This window comes from Mastomys coucha, unplaced genomic scaffold (assembly GCF_008632895.1).
Source record: "Mastomys coucha isolate ucsf_1 unplaced genomic scaffold, UCSF_Mcou_1 pScaffold20, whole genome shotgun sequence".
In the NCBI taxonomy this organism is placed as follows: domain Eukaryota; kingdom Metazoa; phylum Chordata; class Mammalia; order Rodentia; family Muridae; genus Mastomys; species Mastomys coucha.
This window is the reverse complement of record NW_022196903.1, coordinates 84,111,074-84,131,138: the sequence shown is the minus strand read 5'-3', so window position 1 is coordinate 84,131,138 and position 20,065 is coordinate 84,111,074. Positions and strand designations below refer to the sequence as shown.

Below are 20,065 nucleotides of genomic sequence, written 5' to 3'. Positions count from 1 at the left end.
ACGGAACACTATGCTGGTTCCTATCACAAACAGCTGCTTTGAGAGAAGTCTAAAATCTGTGCTCAAGGGCAGGATGGTGCTGGCCCTAGGAGACAAAGGAACCAGTAACCAGTTGGGAAGAAGTAGGAAGAATCTCAACACCATGCATAGCACCTTGAATGAAACCAGAGCAAAAGCTTTGGCACATAACATACAAACACTTTTATTCATTTGCACTAAGGACTGGGCCAATGGCAGCAGAAAGCTCCAGTGCTCAGAGCACAACAGCCCATCCTGTCACTTGTAGACACACGCTGGAGGCTGTGGGAGCTACTCTGTGGGGTGGGCTCTGGAGGTAGGCGACAGTGGTACCAGGCTGCCTACTGAGTGTGTGTGGGGAGTATGTATGGGGGTGCTGATTACAGGTAGGCAAGTTCAACCTCTAAGCTTTGGCTGTGATGCAGGAGAGACACCTGGAAAGGAGTTTTCTCAAGTAGGGTTTGTGATCCCTTTGTAGGAGCAGCACCCAGGTAGCATCCAGAGAAAACTCATGCCAATTTCAGGGCTCTCCCCAAATCCAAGAAACAAAGCAACTCAGATGGGACAGAACCAAAACAGTATCTGAATAAGCACACATTCCAAAAGCCCAAAGCATTTCTGAGTGACCCTGTATCCAGTCCTGACTGACAAATATGTGCAAGGCAACCAACTGTCTCCTCCGGGAAGACCGAGTCACTGTGAAAACACACAAGGCCACATAATAGGCTTATCTTCAACCTCAACCATACAGTAAGCCTACTGTTCCAGCTCTACACATAACATACAGCATTGAGAACCTCACTGTAGAGACTGATGACAAGTTACTACTTACCATGAATCCCAGAAACAGAATTTAGAAAGATGACTTTAAAAGCCTGAACTCTTCATTTCCAAACTACAAGCACGCTGTCAGTCTAGGAAGAGGTTCTATTAGCAGGTCACTGGCAGGGGGCAGGCCAGCCAATCACCTTTCAGACTAGCTGCCCTGCCAGAGCTTAGCTTGACTTTGGCTTCACTACCGCATACAGTGTAGGGAAACCAGCACACCCATCAAAGCCATCCCCACAGGTAAGAAGCTGTCATACAAGCTCTTCAGAAAAGAACCAAATTTCTAGATGTATCAGATAAAATCCTAACACACTACAACTTAGAATAGAGATGTACCTGAATAGGGAGCCATGCTCTACCCACTTCCTGCAAGGATCTTTTAATGTAAAAGGTGCTACCCACGTCAGGCCCAAGGGGACCTGGAAAGGGTTGGAATGCGTGCGTGAGCATGCACACGCGAGCACACACACACACACACACACGCATACACACACACACACACACACACACACGGCATGGGCAGGGTGCCTATCTCACAGAGGGCAACTTGTGGAGGCAGTTTCAGAGAGTAGAGCCCAAACTGGCACTTGCTGGAACAGAATCAAAGTACTTTCAATATGTGTTCCCAAAGTCTCAAAAGAACCAGGCTGGGGTGCTGAGGAAGTCAAATGAGTCTCTCTGCCCACCCCGCAGCCAGCTGAGGTCTTGAAGCACAGCCTGGAATGCAGTCCTCATTTGCTCAGACTGCTGTCACTGAAGATCCCGCAGGTTGATAGTACTTCCTGGTACCTGTGCAGTCTCTAGCCCAGCAAAACCTCCAGGTGCTGGAAGCACCTCCTGTAAAACCAAGCAGAAAAGTAAGCGGTAGGGCAAGAAGAGAAGAGGAAGGCACAAAAGAGATGTGGCCTATGCCTTATGTTCCTTCAAAGAACAATGTGACACATTTGGTGGCTTTTGATTCCAGTACGAGGAAGGCAGAGACAGGCAGATCTTTGTGAGTTCAAGGCCACCCAGTATAGGCTACAAAGTGGGACCCCATCTTAAGAAAAAAAGAAAGAAAGAAAGGAAAGAAGAAAGGAAGGAAGGAAGAAATGAAAAGAACAAAAAACAATGATATTTTTCCAGATATTTTCTCCAGGCCTACTGATGGCTCCATACATATTCAAGCACCCATGTACTTTTCTGTAAAAAACAGCTCATTCTTTCTTGTATCCAGCATACAGTGGGCAGCCTTCCCAGGGAGATGGTCATGGCTGCATACCCATCATTCTCCTGCTGGAATCCAGTGCTCCTGCTCTGGCATTGTAGACTCCACGCTACAGTGGGCAGGTTTCAGGTCACTAGTAGTTTTTATCTCCTCTTCCTCCCTCACTGCCTCTTGCTCTCTTCCCACCACCCTGTATCTTTTTCTCCCCTTTTCTTTTGGTTTTTAGAGACAGGTCCTTGCTATGTGGCCAAAGTGGCCTCACATTCACAGTTCTCCAGCCTTGGTCTGGGTTACTGAGTGGAACTATGTCTATGACACCTGGCTTAGATTCCCTTTCTTTAGGAAGTTTTCTGAGGGCTTAAAACAGTGCAACAGACATTTCTGACGTAGGCTGGCAGTCCGAACAATGACTTTCATTCCCACCTAGATCTGCACTGGTGACTACCTACTCTCAGCTTACCTACTCCCCCACGTAGCTACTGAACTTATTTAGGTGTGGCTCATTCATCAAGAATTTAGAACTAGAGAATGCAGTAGTCCTAGGCACACTAGGTTTCATCTGGTCCACAAGCAGACATTGCAGTGTCAAGAAAGCCTTATTTGAAGCTGTGACACTGACTACCTCTTCAAAAAATTGTAAAGTGGCCAGTGTGACTATCAACCCAATGGGCCTCCAGGGCACGTCTGTGGCAGCTGCTGACCCATGCCACAGCCTCCTGACATGGGAAACCTGGGATAAGTTCTACTGAGAAGAGTGAGAATTGTAGATATTCATACCTGGAGGACGTAGACAGGCAGATCCACGGTGAAGTAGGGGTGGAAGGCAGAGCGCTGTGGGCTGAGGGCCAGCGGTAAGCCTCCTTCACCTGAGGAGTCATCCTGAGGAGGGAACATTAAGAATTATTACACACTGGTAACCAGGAAGCAGGAGCAATGGCCCCTCCATCTCACTCATTTTGAGCCCAGTGCAAGGTTCAGTTTAGTCTAGAATCTTCTGTTGCCTGGCTTTCCTATGTTTATTATTTCAACACTCAAAAATTGTGCCCAGTCTCAACAGCTCCTTTCCTCCTACAATGTTCTAAACTCCACATGGATGCCTGAGTGCTACAAGCTCATGGGGGGTGGGGCTTACCCTTATCTCTGTTCCTGGCTTACCCATGGGCCAAACAGAGATCTCAAAGCAGACAGCGCGTCTGGGGATGAGGAGGCTACCAGGCCCCCAACAAGCCAATGAGGAAAGATTGGTTTTGTCTTCTCAAGTATATACTCACTCACAACTGCTTATTACTCCCACACTAAGCACCCTTTGTTCTGGCACCCCATCCTTCTACTGCTTTAGGACCTTCTGAGTACTACTGTTTCTACCCCATGACAATAGAACTGAAGCTGGGGGATGAGACCACTTGCCCAATAGAACACTAGATGTCAAGGGACAGATGAAAGAGTCATATGCAGGTGAATGCTCTTTCTGCCTGTGATGGCATCTTTCCTACAGTCTCTTTACAGTACAGCCTTAGTCCTGGCGTGATCTCTGCAAGCTGACCTGTACACTGTGCTATACTGCTTTGGGACAGGCCTCCCACTCCTCTCACTGCCCCTATCTCTAGGGAATCCTTTCTCTCTTCCACAATTCCACGCTGTTTCTCCACTGGGTCAAACTAAGAGGGAGGAACATGATTTTCAGCTCCTTTCTATACACAAGCCTGAGTCTCTGCCCTCCAAACTCTCACCTGTAACCTTTTTTTTTTTAATTATAATTATTTTTTATTTTGGCTCTATTTTGGCTCTAGCAGGGCTCCTTTTATGCCCTGCTTCCCAAGTTACCCTTTGTCACTCGTCCCCCATTATCTGAGCCCTGCAAGTCCTTCACAGCCTTCTACTCCCAGTCCCACCTCTTTCCTTCATAGTTCTCTCCCAGATGGATCTTGCCTGTCTCTAAGCTCTCTGAAGAAACAGGAACAGCTCTTCCCTTAGTCTCTGACATGTAGGTTTGCACTGTCCTTCTGAAGTTTCATCTATACCTTCAAGTGGTATACAATTAGGTGTGACCAAGACAGAATATACCCAGATTCCTCAGCTTCCAAACCTCTCCCTTCTCCCATTCCCTCTCCTCAGAGGGAAGCCTGGGAGTGCAGCTATGTATGGGGCTACTAAGAGGCATGGCAGTGAGCTCCCACAGATGGGCTGTCAGATGCAGGTCTGCTGAGCCTCCGAAGAGGCCGCTAAGCCTCCTTCAGTGACTAGTGAGAAAGGAGGCAGAAAAATCAAAGAAATTTTCACATGAGAGCCTGCACTGGCTGGTGTGCAGAGTGCTGCCCAGAGCACAGCCTGAACAGTCTATGGAGAACTTATAGGAGGCTCTGGGGAGAGGTGAGCAGTGCGAAGCTTCACAGATGCTTCTGACCTGCACAAAGAAGGTCCCAGGCAGGCCTTAGCAGGACAGAGGCACACACTGCCACGTGCACCCCCAAGGGAGGAGGGGAAGATGAACTAGGTTGAGGGGACTAGACACAGGGTAACACAGTGCCACAAACCTGATACGTCAGTCCTAACAAAGGCAAGGGCTTGCACAGATGCAGTGAGACAGGCTGGGAAGAAGAGAGAGGCTGGGGTTATTAAGATGGCTGGGACAGGACATAGGACTTGGAGCAGTTTACTGAGTGAGCAGAGGCCACCCCTCCACCATCCTGCCCCTGCAGAGCTCAGCATCCACATGACTGGTTCCTACCTGCAGAACAGGGATCTGGACACACTGCAGCCCAGCTGCAGGGGCTGGCGCTGGTAGACCTCCACTGGGGACCATGAGAGTTCCACAAAAACAACTGTGCTGGCCTGAGTGGACATGAGGAGAGTTGACCATGCCACCTTTTATGTTCCTGTGAGCAGAGTCAGAGGCTCCTAAAACAAAGCAGATAAAAACAGCACATCTAACACATGCTTCACTGGGCTTAGCCCTGACTAGGGACTTGGAAGAAGAACCTTCATGGTTCCCATTATCCCACACAGCTTCGCTGACTTGAAAATTGTTCCAAAGAAATGTTTATGAGGGGTTGGAGAGATGCTTCAGCAGTTAAGAGCACTGACTGCTCTTCTAAAGGTCCTGAGTTCAAATCCCAGAACCATATGGTGGCTCACAACATCCCATAATGATATCTTACGCCCTCTTCTGGTGTCTGAAGACAGTTACAGTGTATTTACATATAAAAATAAATAAATTTTTGGGCCCAAGCAAACAGAGCTAGAGCAAGCAGAGGTCCTGAGTTCAATTCCCAGCAACCACATGGTGGCTCACAACCATCTGTACAGCTACGGTATACTCATATACATAAAATAAATAAATAAATAAATAAATAAATAAATAAATAATAAATCTTAGAAATTTTCATGAGGCAAGAAAGAGGTAAAACAGACAAACCTGAGACTTTAGCAGAAAACTTACAAAAACCCACTGTAAATCCTTGTGCCTGACAGAACCTGACTCAAGGTGCTCTTCTGAGGGCCAAGTCCTGTCTCCTTCCTAAACTCCCACATCTTCTGGAAGGAGGAAGACCACAGAAGCTGGCTTTGCCACACAGACCAGCCTTCTAGTTGCAGCAGGTTTGATTACCTGCCCTCTGCAAGGCCCATGGCTGCTAAGGACCTGACCTCTCTTCTGAAGGTCACCAGCACCTTGTGAAGGTGGCATCCAAGTGTGTTTCCCTCTGTCTCTCCCCACCTACAGCCTGCTTTCTCTCCGTGGGTGGGGGCTGAGGAACTCTTTTTTTTTTTTCAATTGTTATTTACTTGCCCTCCTTCTTCTAGTCACTTCCTCTTACCTCTCCTTTCCCACACCTCTCCTCCTCTTTTCAGAAAAGGATATCAACCAGCCTTGGCATAATGAGTGTCAGTAAGACTAGGCTCATCTTTTTCTATTGAGGTTAGACAAGGCGGCCCAGATAGGGGAAAGGGATCCAACGGCAGGCAATGTAGTCAGAGACAGCCCCTGCTCTGGCTTTAGGAGTCCCACATGAAGACCCAGCTGCACAATTGTTACATATGTGCTCTCTGGTTGGCAGGAGGAACCAGGCTGATGGACAAGGTGAGGAGGGCCCATGTTAGGAACAGAGACTGAGCTCCCCACTCACTGTAGGGAGAGGTGGATCCACTACAGTTTCAGTTCACCTGCTGGGGTCTCTGCTCAGAGTCCCTGATGGTCTGCACACAATTTTCCTCCCTAAATGCTCTGTTCTCAGCACAGCAGGGTTGTGGGTGGGCTACTGCAAGACAATGCCCAGGGCCAGAGACGCAGCAAGAAGCTTCCTGCTGCTTCTTGAACACTATCCTACCAGCTCCACAACTAAACATGTGTGAACTCTTATGCTTTTAAGTTTCTTACTAACCAAGCATGCTTCCTTGCATTAAAAATATGAACATAGCTGAAATTTTGTGTTTTGACATTTTCAATCTACAAGTTAAAATTGAATCACTATTGCAATAACCAGTCATGCAAACCACATGCAAACCACAAGATGGCAGATGCATCATCAGATGCAAGGGAGCTCCCCCAAGAATGGCAGCTTCTTATAGACATGTAGAGGGCCTTACTTATTATTGGTCTTGAACTTGGGATTCTCTTGCCTCAGCTTTCTGAGTACTGGGATTACAGGAATGCCTGGTACAAGCATTGACAGTCATATTAAAAAGCCAGGTTGTATTGAAAAGACATTTCAAAATGACTGGGAATGACTTTTTACTCTCTGTATTTTTTTCCCCTGCCTGTATTTAATGATAATTTATGGAGAGGATAAACATGGTCAGCATAGATCCCTGTTAATTACATTTTTAAAAATAAAATGCCCATGAGTCTCAAATATATTTTGACAACCACTCTTAGTTGCTGATAGAAATCACTCAGTGTGGAGGAAATAACAGGCAGGGAGGCCAAACAGCAAGGGCAGGCATCAAGTCAGAACACTTAGGGGTGCTTATTCTGATCAAAGGCTGCCTTTAGCTTTTGTAATTACAACAAACACTAACATGCATCAAAAATATAACTTTGCAGAACAAGAGGGTTAAGATAGCTTTTTAGTTTCAAAAGCAGACATGATTGAAATGGTGTCTATCTAGAACATATTGTTTAACTTTGGCTTTAATTTTCTAGCTACTGTGCAAGTTGCAGGATGTTTCTGAGTAGCCAAGCCCAGTCATGCTGGCTACTGCCCTGGTAAGCAGGCATTCAGGCTTATCCTTTGCTTTGTCATTTATCCTTCCCAGTGAAGTTAAAGCTGACAGGTGGATTTTTATCTTTTAAAAAAAAGTTGTTGGAATTTGAGATGTTTAAAGGAACTGAGCAAAATACGACAATCAGTATGTCTTGAGTGTTTCCTGCCAAAAATCTGGCAGGCTTTCCCGTACCTGGCCTTGTCACTAGCAAGCCTGGGGTGATCCACTTATTGCTATCGTTACCATCTTTTTTCCCACTACCTTCTTCCTGTTTAACAAAACAAAACAACAAAAAACAAAAACACCCCAAGAGCGGTCTACGGACTCCTCATGGTGTCATTAGTTCTAACACGCCTCGTTAGACTTTGTGCTATGGGCTTTCAAAGTATGATGAGCACATCAAGGACAAGCAATCATCACATCCCTGTTCACCAGCCTCTGCAAACCTTCCAGCAGAGTCAAATACATACATGATACAGGTTCCGTGTTGTTCCTAGACTTTGAAGGGAGCACCGATCTTGGCAGGGGTACCTCTTGGGTTCTCAGCTGACTAAGGCCTGTTAAGACTGAATGTCACCAACTGCTTGTCTGTAAAGATACTATGGTTTTCCTGTCTTTGACATGGCCAATTATGCTGACAGAATGCCTAACTAGCCAGGAGCCACTTGAAACTCTAGGTGAGCCTTACCCATTCCCCATATTCCACTTCACCTGAGGGAGGGAAGACATGGTACATGACCTATAAGTTCAGGGAATCCTGGGGGTTTTGAGTTCTAGTCCTGGTGTTGATCCCTACTAGCTGTTACTGCTCCAAGTTCTAAGATCCTTATCCAGAAAAGAGGATCTATATGTTAGGAGTTTTAAGAGAGAACTAAGGTTGGGTAATAGACACAAGGGTTCAGACCACGCTAGGTACACAAAAGGCCTTAGATATGACCTCTTTTGGGCTTTAATATGAGAAATATTTTATTTGTGCACCAAATATAACTATTTGAAATGGCTAGTGATCTGTGTATATTACTCATTTGGCAAGTATTTCCTGCATCTTCATCATGTGACACAGTGACACATCTAGAGCTCTCTTTGGCATGAAGGAAAGGCCATCCAGTGACTGGCCTAACTTGGGATCCATGCACCAAACCCTGACACTATTACTGATGCCATGTTGTACTTGCAGACAGGAGCCTAGCATGGCTGTCTTCTATGACAGATGCAGATACTTACACTCAACCACTGGACTGAGGTTGGGGACCCCTATGAGAGAGTTAGGGGAACAATTAAAGGAGCTGAAGGGGATGGCAATGACCCCATTGTAAGAACAATAGTATTTTTTTTTCTTTTTTTGAGACAGAGTTTCTTTGTGTAGTCCTGGCTGTCCTGGAACCCACTCGAACTCAGAAATCTGCCTGCCTCTGCCTCCTAAATGCTGGGATTAAAGGCATGCGCCACCACTGCCCGGCAAGAACAATAGTATTAACTAACTCAATTAACCCAGACCCCTCAGAGCTCCCAGAGACTAAGCCACCAACCAGACAGCATACATGGGCTAGCCCATGAACCCGAGCACATATGTAGGACTGCCTTCTTTGGCCTCAGTGGGATAGGATGTGCCTAATCCTGGAGAGAGTTGATGCCCCAGGGAAGGTGGATATTAGAAAGGGGAGTGAGTGGGTGGGGAGCATCCTCTTAGAGGCAAAGGAGAAGGGGAACAGGGTGAAGAACTCTGGGAGGGTGGACTGAGAAGGAGGGCAACATTTGGAATGTAAATAAATAATATAATATAAAAAGATGCAGTGGTAGCTGCTGGTGCTTCATACCTATAGACCTAGCATTTAAGAGGCGGTATAGTTTGAGGCCAGCCTAGGCTACATACTGAGATCTTTTTTCAATGCACTCCAGCAGTGGTGATGAGACAACAAGGCAGGCAAAGACAGAAGGCTTGAAGAAGCTCACTGCAGCTGCGGTTGGCATTGCAGACAGCCACCTGAACACAATGGCACTAGTCACTGAAAATCAAACATCCAGAGTGACCTCAGCAGCAAGGGATTATCCCTATTAAAGAGAAGGGACCAGGAAAAATGTTGTCACCAGAGTCTAGAAGAGGGACAGTGCAAAGAGACAAACAGACAAGGGAGACAGCTCTGCCGTACAGCTGCAGTCTGCTTAGTTTGCCACCCACCTGAGCCTCAGGATCAGGTTCCTCCTGGGGGAGCCTAGGTAGGAGTCTCTAAGGTCATGATTAAAAAGCCAGGCATGAGCATAGGAGAACACTCTGTCCTAGAAGTCACTGGCTGTTACACCATGCACCCAGGGCCTTATTTTGCTTCAGCAAAATGTAAAGTGAACAGGAAATGGCCATGAACAGAATATAAATTTACATCTCTTCCAGCACCCTTCAGTCTGTGCTCAATCTTTTTACAAGAAGTCCTGTAGATATGCCATACCCACAATAGGAGGCCTGGTCTCCTCATACAGAAGGGGACTATGAGGTGAGATATCAGATGGTGCCCCTAATCACATCTGCCTTTGGATCTATGAAGAGTTGGCAAGGGTCACCCTTTTGGCCCTATTAATCATCTCTCTGATAATATTGTGTGGCAAAGCTAAAGGTGTTTTTATGTTAAGGTTGGGAATCAGCCATCAATCACCTCCATCCTCAATCACTAAGAACAAGGAGGGGAGACAAAAACAAAGTAGTCTTACATAGGACAGTCAAACTGGAGGGACTTTCCTGTCCCAGCAGGGAAGCAACCTTGTAAATGAGAAAGGCATGAACAAGAATAGAAATGGAAATGACCAGACTGAAGAAGAGTCCTAAGGTTGGGAATATGGGCTCACCTCCAGGACTGTGGCAGAGTTCAGTGCTAGTATCTTTCCTGCCCCACTATGCCACCTGCCAAAACCAGAGTTGTGCTCAGGAGACTGAAAGAACCTACCGAAGTCCATCACAGCCAGGATACTGTAGAGAGCAGGCATTCAACAGCTCTCAAAAGCCACTGCCTGAAGGAGCTTCACCACCTTGGACACACAGAAGGGACTAGGTACAGTTGGAGCAGAGGCACCTGGGCTAATGGAAGGAACATGTGGTGACAGTGTAAAGTCTACACTCTGGTTACCGACAGCTACCTCCTTCATAAGCTTGTATGTTCTAGGTGTGTATGGGGCCCATAAGATGGGACAAATTCCCATGGTCAAATGACATCCCATGCAATCCAAACCCACCTAGTGCTTTGTACTTAAATCTCCAGATAACTGTATGAATGCTACTAAATTCTCTCCTAGAAAGAGAGGTGAAGTAATCCGGGCTGATGCCCTGCCCTCCTTTAAGGAGCCTCTTTTCATTCATGATGGCAGCTAAAGGAAGGGAGGAAACCTATGAAAAACATGCTTGAAGATATTTGTTTGAAAGTGAAAAAAATTATGAAGGTGAGATTACTGACCAAGGTTCAACTCGCCAGGGCATTTCAACTACACACACACACACACACACACACACACACACACACACACACACACACACACACACGGCACAGCCTCACAGCTCTCTGGCCACAGGCTAGGCTTTGCTGGGACCAGTAGATCACCTCAGGGCTAAAGCTATGGAATGGAAAGTACATGCCCACCCTGGCCTGTTCTTCCTGCCTCTCTGGGAGGGGAATCCCATGTCTCCATGCACTAGTGAGACCAGAGAGCCTGGGAAAGCCTCATGCCATCACCCAGGAAGAATGGCTTCTCAACTGCTCACTTTTACTGCGGCAGTTTCAGATTTTAAATTTATAAACTTGATGTATTCTCAAATACAAAAAGTAGAAATGAACACAATAAAATATTCACAATCTTTACACCCAGAAAAAAAAAAGAAAAGACTATCCAGCATGGGCATGTTTTACCACTTCTGTTTCTATGTAAGTATATACACAAGTATGTCTACCCACACTTCCACTGTTTCTTATAGACTGATTTACCAAATACATGTACAAAGCATGCAGCTTTGTTGACAGAAACAAGTTATAAACATCGTCTTGTCAGCAGTTCTGATAGAACAGTAGGTGGCAAACGGTCCCTTTACATGGATTCCTATTTCCAAAAGCTAGATGCTAAGGTGCGGCTTCAAGTGTGGTCTTTACCCAGTTTTGTTTTCTTCTCTTCTTGGAATCAATGAGCCTGTGGACACACTAGACCTCTCTAAGAGGGGCCCCCTGGATGCCCACGCAGCTGCCCTAGCGATCTTCTGCAAACACTTGCTCATAGTGGTGTCCATCTGCCTCTCGACCTTCAGCGTTCTTATTAGATGTGGCCTCTGGTCAAGTCTGGTGACAAGATGTGCTCCCCACACCTCTGTTCCTTGGGCTTCTGTCATTCCTTAGCACACATGTAATGGGAGAGCAGCCTCCCTTCCTAGCCTGCCAAGGTAACTGTGGAGACCAAATGAGTCCCTGTGTTACGGCAGGTAGGAGAATAAGTGCTGGCTGTTGTTATAGCTTTTCAAAACCCCTAAACCACTTGTGATCCACAAAGGGCTGCATTCAGTTGTTAGAAGTACACAGGTCACCTCTGCCACATGCAAGGATGGCCCAGGCCCTAGCTGTCTGTGTCCTATGCTCTGGTTTGTGATTCTGCCCATGATACACCAGCACTCTTTCCCTGTAGGGCTGTTGTGACAGGCCTAAGCATCTACAGTGTAGTCTCTAGGCTTCTTCTGCTTTCTTGAGCATTCTCACCTGGTGTTTGTTTCTGTTCTCAAGCCTTCTTAAACTTTCAAGTTTTTGAAACAGTGTTCCTACTCTGTGGGCAGTGTCGAACCTGTAATGCTTTGGGCAGTGTCGAACCTGTAATGCTTTTTCCTCGCACCCAGTTCTGGGGGCTCCTATTTCAAGACAGGCCCCCAAATCCCTCCCACTGTTTGGACGCCACTGACCTCAGCCTCTCTGACATCAGCAGGATAGTCAGAGATCCTAGCCATTGTTGCTTCCTCCCATGCATGCCACCTGTCAGTTATCTTCAAGAGAGTAGGTGGAACGACCTTTTTCAATATCACGTCCTTGTTTTCCTCAGTGAAGAACAGAGGTTTGACCATGGCTTACAAGGCTTGAGGAGCTGGGTCACCTTGGTGCTTCAGTCTTCCCTCTGCCTCATTACACTCTCTTTGGACAAGCCAACCACACTGCAGCCTCAGGACCTCCCTAGATTGTCTGCCACCTGTTTTCACCCCTGTGGCACCTTTTTAACCCCAGGTCTTATCTTTCCTGATGCCTGTCTCCTTGACTGAGAACTGCACAGGGCACATGGAGTATAAGCTGATTACAGCTATTGCTGTGTATGAACCATGGTTATGGTTCACAGACAGGTACAGATGTGTGCACAAGCAGCCTCTTCTTAAGAAAAGGAAGATCCCTTCCAGGTTCTGTCTTCATTAATTTCATCATTGGGTTTTCCCAGTCTTTGCTTACTGGCACTTCCATTCCACTCAACAGACTAGGTATCTGCTGCCCACCTTTCCTTGGCATATGGGAGGGAAGAGGCCATACCACTGGGGAGCAACCCAACTCTGTCTCTCACCTAAGTTCTATTGTCTTCTCCATGTAGAAGTTGTCTTCTCCTGCCTGCTTGTGAAATTTCCTCCTGTGGGGCTACTGCGACTTGCAACCACATTTCCTCATTGTCCACTGCTGCCCTGTAGAGAACCTCAGATGGCAGACATCTCTTTTTTAACTGGATACTCAATCTCCTAATGTTTACTAAATTTTTAGCTGAATCTCTTGGGTTTTCCAACCAACAGTGAAGTCATCTATAAATTATCACATCTCCAAAGAATCCACCTTAGTTCTAGTTTTATTTCCAAGACAAGATCCTCCAAGAAGGACATTAACACTTATGGCAAGAACAGGAACACGAGACTCCAAGTGTCCTGGATACATGTGTAGAATGCCCTTGGAGCACAGCACTAAGTGGGTGCTGGCTGTTAGTCTAAATTCACTAGGTGGCTAAGGACAACTTTGAAACCCTGATCCCACTTCTTGAGTAATGCAATGACAGGTGCGTGATACCACATACAACAGAAACAATTATGAAATTTCTATTCCACCAATGATGCCTATTAATTTTTAAAGAAATCCAACTTAAGATCTATTGAGGGTTGGAGAGATGGCTCAATGGCCCAGAGTGCCCTTAGGTCTGAATTTGCCATCTCCAGAGCCAAAATCAACAAGCTGGGCATGGCTGAGCATACCCGTAACCCTAGAAATGGCAGGAAGGGAAGGCAAGCAGCAGGATTGCTGGTGCTACCTAGGAGACAGAGGGCTAACTCCAGGGTTGGTGAGAGGCCTCGTCTCAAGGGAATAAAGGAGTGGTAAGTATGGAACAGCTGATGTTCCTTCCTCTGGCCTTTGTAGACAAACCCTTCTGCTGAGAAAACAACTACGCTCTTCACTGGCCTCTGACTACAATGGACTCACTAACAGATCACCATTAGGTAGTTTTCAAGCCCTGTTTGGTCTGAATATAGTAAATACGAGATGCTGAGGATGCTGCTTAGAACACTGTTATCTATTATGTTCTAGGAAGCTTCAATGGCCACTCTTTGTGGTGACAGCACTTACTGTCCAGGTAGAGTAAGGCATGTAGCCATTGCATGGTAGACTGACACATGTACTTTTTCCACCTTACAATGTTCACATTTGTCTTTCAGAATGATGTGCTGTTGCAAGTACTACAATGTATGACACAGTGTGATATATGCTTATTTCTGTCCTCCTGCCCATGCAACTTTCTTTTGCTGTTTTTCCTTGGTTCAAGTGCCTCAGCAGAAATGGAAATCAACAGCCTGGAGAGCTGTATGCATTAAGAATATGCTATATGCTTTGTTCTACCCAAGCCAAAAGTTCTAACCTGGGCAGGTGGTTACTCAGGACTGGTTGTTATGTACTTATTTTCCACCTTGTTCTTCCTTTTCTTAAGTGAAGGCTGCTTGTGCACACAGCTGTATCTATCTTTTGAACCAGCCACAACCCTGGCTCAAATACAGCAATAGTCATAATCAGCTTATACTCCAAATGCCCTATGGTCATTGTCTCATTTAATCTCCACAAGAGACCCAAGCAAGTGCTTCTACTGTTCAAGAGCTCCAAACAGAAACTCTGTGGCTATCATTTTCTGTGGTAATTAGGTTTCCTCCCTCCCCACTTTCTTCTTCTGCTACTCAATCGCTCAATGGGCTTTATTTTAGTTTCCAAGTGAATTTTACTTTGTAATTTATACAAATGATTAGAAAATAAATTCCTGCCAAAACTTTTTCCCTATAAAGAGGTTAGCTGTAATTTTTCTCATTCCTCATGTCTTGTATAATTTCTACAAATACTGGATATGGATTAGAATTCTGTAAGTTACCTTCACTAAACCCATGAATAAACATTCTTCACTGCTTAGTTTCTGCTGTCTGCAAACAAGCCAAGTGTTTCACTACTTTCACTACTGCTAGGCCTTTATTCATCCTCTCCTTGGTTTCTATCCATTTTCACTTTGTGCTGGTTGGGATGCCAAGTTTTCAGAATAAATGTTCTTTAGCTCTGCTGTGGGCCACACATGGATACCAACCTAAGAAGAAAGAGCTTTGCTTTCTCCACTCTTCTCCTTGCATTATGCCCTCTCCATGCAAACATCACTCTTGCTTTGGGACTATTTCAGAGTCACTGCTCACCTTCCCAGGCCTTCCCTAAGTTTCCCTAAGGGTGTGCTTTGCTTAGATATATTCAGTCTTTGTCTCCCGGCAATGCACTTAAGAACTGTTTATACTCTGACAATGACACAGATGCCCGCAGGTTTTGGTCATATGTGTCTTGCTATTTATTGTTCCTTCTAATGAGCAGCATGTTGGCTTTCATTTCCCTGTCCTTAAAGCTACTGCTCACTTGTAAAGAACCTAGTTGGTATGTATAAGGACCTAAGTTCAATCTCTAGTAATGACCTTCCTTCTCCAATGATATTCTCACATTAAGAAAAAATTCTATTATTTGTGATTCTGTTAGGAGCAGCTCACTGCCTGAACTGAAGATGCCAGCAGTACTTTTGTGTATCTATTCTCAACAGCAGCACACTGGGAGCAGCCTTGGATTTCAGACCATACATTTTCTAAGAATGCACACACAGTGTAGGCCCCACATTTATAGTGCTGTTTTTCTGTTTGATAAAGCTTAGGCTCCACAAAGGTGTAGTTATACTAGGACTTCTGTGCTCAGACCTACAGCTCATAATCTCCAATCATAATGTCAATATGCAGACATCCCAGAAACCTAAATTTTCCCTCTTAGACTTGGTGCCAAAATAGCAGCACAGCCCAATTTGGTGTGAAGCCATTTAGTCGGATTCTACACATAGGAATGGTTCACTGGCAAGGACTGTAAAATACTGCATACATGCCTTCTAAAAGTCATAATATTCTATATAGAAAATATAGCTCAGATTGATTAAAATTATATTTACAAATATTTCCTAGCACTGGCCACTGAGAACCTACTACATACATTTCACCAGCATAGTCTTGGACCCATATCCTGCTTGTAAATACTGTCTCCAGTAAAGGAGCCAAGGTTCTCTGTAGAAGCAGCTGACTGCAGGCCAGGACAAATACAGGACAAGCTGAGCCTGGTCAGGCCAGAAAATAAAGAAAATACTTAAAAGACAGTACAGGATAGGGTATGTTTTAAGGGCACAAGACACCACTTGCAGGAACTCCACTGGCTGTTGTGAGGAGTATAGAATCAGAGCAACAACATCAATGCTAGTCATACTATGACCCAGTACTGAGAATAGCCTAAGGCTAGGTCTCTCTAAGCTGAGAGTAATGGAGTACACCTGAGAGAGGGAAGAACAGTGTACTGTCTGTAGAACTCTAACTTATAAACACCTACAGGAAGTAGAATGGCAGAGTCAGTTATCAGAGTCAAATATCCTACTTGTCAGCATGTTCTTGCTTTGTGGATGGTCAGATAGCTCTGTAGTTAAACGCATTAGCTGCTCTTGCAGAGAACCAAAGTTTGATTCCCAGTACCCACATAGTAGCTCATAATCACCTGTAACTCTTGTTTTAGGGGATCTGATGCCAGTTTTTTGGCCTCTGAGTGTACCAGGCCCAGGATGGCACATGAATATACATACAACCCAAGACCATATATAAAAATATAATTAAAAAACAAACAAACAAACAAACAAAAAAGAAGAATGTTCTTGTTTCCCTGGGTCCCTTAAGCCATTTCAGAGAGCCACTGCTAACAATGTGATGTACAGTATAGTCCTGGGTCATACACTGTCAGTCCTATCTCTGGAGGGGCTGGGTCTCACATAACTGAGTTCCAATAATTAGTGCAGGTAGTATGTTTTAGGTGAGCTCTCTTGTCACCAATGCTGGAAAAAGTCTACACTGTCTTCATCTTGGATCCTGCTCATGGTCTGACCCTGTCCTTTGACTGCACAACACTGATAAAGTACAAGAGCTTTCAATAGGCTATGAGAATGACTGGGCACGCAATTGTAAAATATCTACATCAAGTTAAATATTTACAACTACAAGATAAATAGGATATTTATAGAAGGTAGAAAGCTGGCCAATAGCACCTTTGCTAATAATCTGCATCAATACACCTGTACCTAGCACAAAGCATAAGGAGGGCACATTACCTCCAGCTTGAACAGACCTGAGCCTCAGTCTAATCAAAAACAGGCTTCAAGAAATACACAGAGAGAGTCTGTAGAGAGAGGAACTGAATTCTTCAAAAGCATCATGATAGGCAAGGGAAGCTCAGGCCCTGACTTGGTTGGAAGCTGTGACAACAGAACCCAGGCAGAGAAGGTCCTGGTGGATGCCTGCTAAGAGTAAACTTCCCATAACTGTGTCAGCAGAAGCTGTCAGTAACAGGCTCAGCAGGGCTATGAGTAGGCTGCTCCAAGGAATGGCTAGGTAACATGTCACAGTTGTAGACACAAGGGTGGCAATATTCATGGCACACAGCTAGCCAAGGTAGAGAGAGTCTTTAAGTCTGAAGTTACAGTACATGTTAGGAGAAACATGGTTGGTTCCAAGGGCTATTTAAAGGCACAGACTCTATATGGAACCTCTTCTGGCTGGTCATGGGGTTTCAAGAGTATTTATCAAGAAAGATGGGTAAGTGCAGAAGGTAATTCTCCATCCTGGCAGGGACATTTTCTTTCTTACCCATGAAATCTATACGCCTTGCAGAAGCCATGATTATATTTCCCTTCAAAGTCTCTAAAACATTTTAAATGAGTCCATGAAATGCTGAAACTGTCACAGGTGGCCAGAAACTACTCATAGAAACCTGATGCAGACTTAAGCACCCTGGCTTTCTCCTATCAATTGTACCTCAGAGTGAAGGACTGAGAAGCCACTCTTTAGAGAGGTATCCTAGCTAATAAGAGGAAGGTAGAACTATGACCACCTTCTCTGAAGACCCCAGGCATCTAATGGTTCTGTGCTAGTCATCAATGACCACTAGGAACCAGTTCAGGGGACCCCTGCAAACAACCCAGCACTACCTCAAAGAGTTTTACTAACTCTCCTTTCCCCAAAAGAATCAATCAGATCAAGCCTCAAGATATAATAGCTAATTTAGGGGAATACACAACAATGAAAGAAGTGCTCAACTACACCAGTGAGGCAAACTGTAAAAGATACCTGAGCACATGGGACAGACTAAACCTATGTAATACTCCATCAAACATGGGAAAGAGTGGGAGAGAGAGAGGGAAGGGAGAGGAAGAGAGAGGGAGGGAAGGAAAAAGGGAGAGAGGAAGAGGAGGAGGGACAGAGGGTGGGGAGGGAGTGATTGTTATGGCTCTAAACCAGAAGGGCAACTGCCAAGAGCAGCCTCTGACTCCCCTGTGGACTCTGATGCCAACAGGTGTCAGCAGCATATATGGGGTTTTAGACAATTGAAAACCTCAACATTTACCAACACCAATGTTAAGGAAAAACTGTCAGTTTTAAAAGAAGTGAAGTATGTGCCTAACTTTTAAAGTGTTTTCAGTTTTTAAAATGTCATACCGCAAATGATAACTGCATAACTACCTCTGTAAGTACTGCCCCAAGGTGATGAGTACAAAAAACGCTGTACCCGACTTCTGAAGCATTCCTTTTCCTCCAACACCACAATTGTAACTGGGCTCAATAGAGACAGCTGTTTTTCTTCATGAAGTTGGCTTGCATGTAGTACGTTTTTTCTACAGACATTTACATCTCCTTTTATTTTCCCTGCAAGTTTTACACTTGGATTCTTTTTTTGTTTGTTTGTTCTTTTTTCGAGACAGGGTTTCTCTGTGTAGCCCTGGTTGTCCTGGAACTCACTCTGTAGGCTAGGCTGGCCTTGAACTCAGAAACCTGCCTGTCACTGCCTCCCAATTGCTGGGAGTAAAGGTGTGTGCCACCACCGCCCAGCTTACACTTGGATTCTTAAACCACAGAACTGTCCTAAGTTACAAGTGACACTGAGAAGCATACATGGAAACATCTGTTTGAAGAAAACTGTTATTTTAAATATGGAGCTATGACATTAAGAATGGAAAGACATAAAATTGCACCAAAGTAAGTTTAAGTAAATATAAAGATGAATGACGCCTGAGAACAGCGAAGAGCTTTGCTGACATTAGACAGGACTCATCAGTCTCCTCTCAGCACCTGCACCTTCAATCTCACCTGCAGAAGGGGCAGCAGGCGAGGTCATAGACTTAATTGGCCCAAGTGGTACTGTCTTGTTTTGTTTTTTCATTCAGGTGAGCTGCTGCTCGTACAGGTTCAGGCTGATTCAACCAAAGACTGCTGTACATAGGCTGCCTTCACATAGCTATCCTAGAGATAATGGCCGTCCACAAGGCCAGGCCTAACTAGGCATCCAGCTTCTGCTTTCCTGACACCTGGCCCTCTCTGCTTATTTACTCGGTAGCCTTCCAGAACTGACCCTGTTTGACCCCTTCATTTTCCAAGGGCCTCTCAGACCTGTTGAGCATGTTCAGACATGCTGGTGATTTGATTGCTACCTGTTTTCTAAGTTCATGTTAAGCTAAGGAATTGATAAAAGGGTATTTTGAACATAGAAGACAAAGAACACAGAAACAACTGTTCTGTGTGCTTCCTCTGCCTGTGACTGTGACACAAGAGACCTGAGCCCCTTGCCCAGCAGCACTGCAGCACACTCGGCCTCACCTTCATCGCTCCCAGTTCCTTTCTGCTTTTTTTTCTTGACTAGTTGAATGGCTCGGTAATCAGTTCTTGCTGAGCCCCCACTTTCCTGGGACCAAAGAAAAGTGTGTCAGTTGCTTGATCTAAACAGCAGAGGAAGGGTAGCAAGGGGACTAGGCCTGCCTGGGAACGTATCAGAGCTCCAGGATTCAGTCACCAGCAAAGGCGCATGGGAAATCACATGCTCAATTGTTAGCAAAGGAAAATGCACAGAGCTTCATCTGGATAAGTGAAGTTCATTCCTCCGAAGTCTAAATGCACTAAGATATTTTAGAGAGAGACTGCTAAGAGCTGTACACTGCACTGCTCCCTAAAACACCACGTCTTCTTGATGCCAGGGTTATGTCTCAACAACCCTGGGCAGTGTTCGCAGCAAGTGCCACACTGTCATCTGCCAATATACAAAGTATTACTGAATTCAGCAAACTTATAAAGGTGCCAGAGAAACAATATTCAAATAGGAAATTTAAAAACGTGTGAACACTTAGTAAGAAAAGCTTCATTCTTAAAAACTACATGGAGCAAAGGAAACCAGTCCTCTATAGCTCAAAGCACACTGAAAT

At 45.2% G+C, this 20,065-nt stretch overlaps 1 protein-coding gene across 2 annotated transcripts in view; it reads right to left on the bottom strand.

Moving 5' to 3' along the window:
* Positions 1-177: 177 nt before the first annotated feature.
* Positions 178-20,065, bottom strand: part of Zxdc (ZXD family zinc finger C) — a 31,660-nt gene continuing 11,772 nt past the window's right edge. The window contains exons 7-10 of one of the 2 annotated variants that reach the window (XM_031382538.1): positions 19,467-19,551; positions 4,782-4,951; positions 2,831-2,932; positions 178-1,683 (exon numbers count right to left, since the gene is read on the bottom strand). In XM_031382538.1, coding sequence (XP_031238398.1) covers positions 1,597-1,683; positions 2,831-2,932; positions 4,782-4,951; positions 19,467-19,551 — 444 coding nt within the window. In that variant the 3' untranslated portion in view covers positions 178-1,596. Of the gene's footprint in view, positions 1,684-2,830; positions 2,933-3,914; positions 4,642-4,781; positions 4,952-19,466; positions 19,552-20,065 lie in introns of those variants that run through there. The other variant, XM_031382539.1, reaches the window with a different exon arrangement.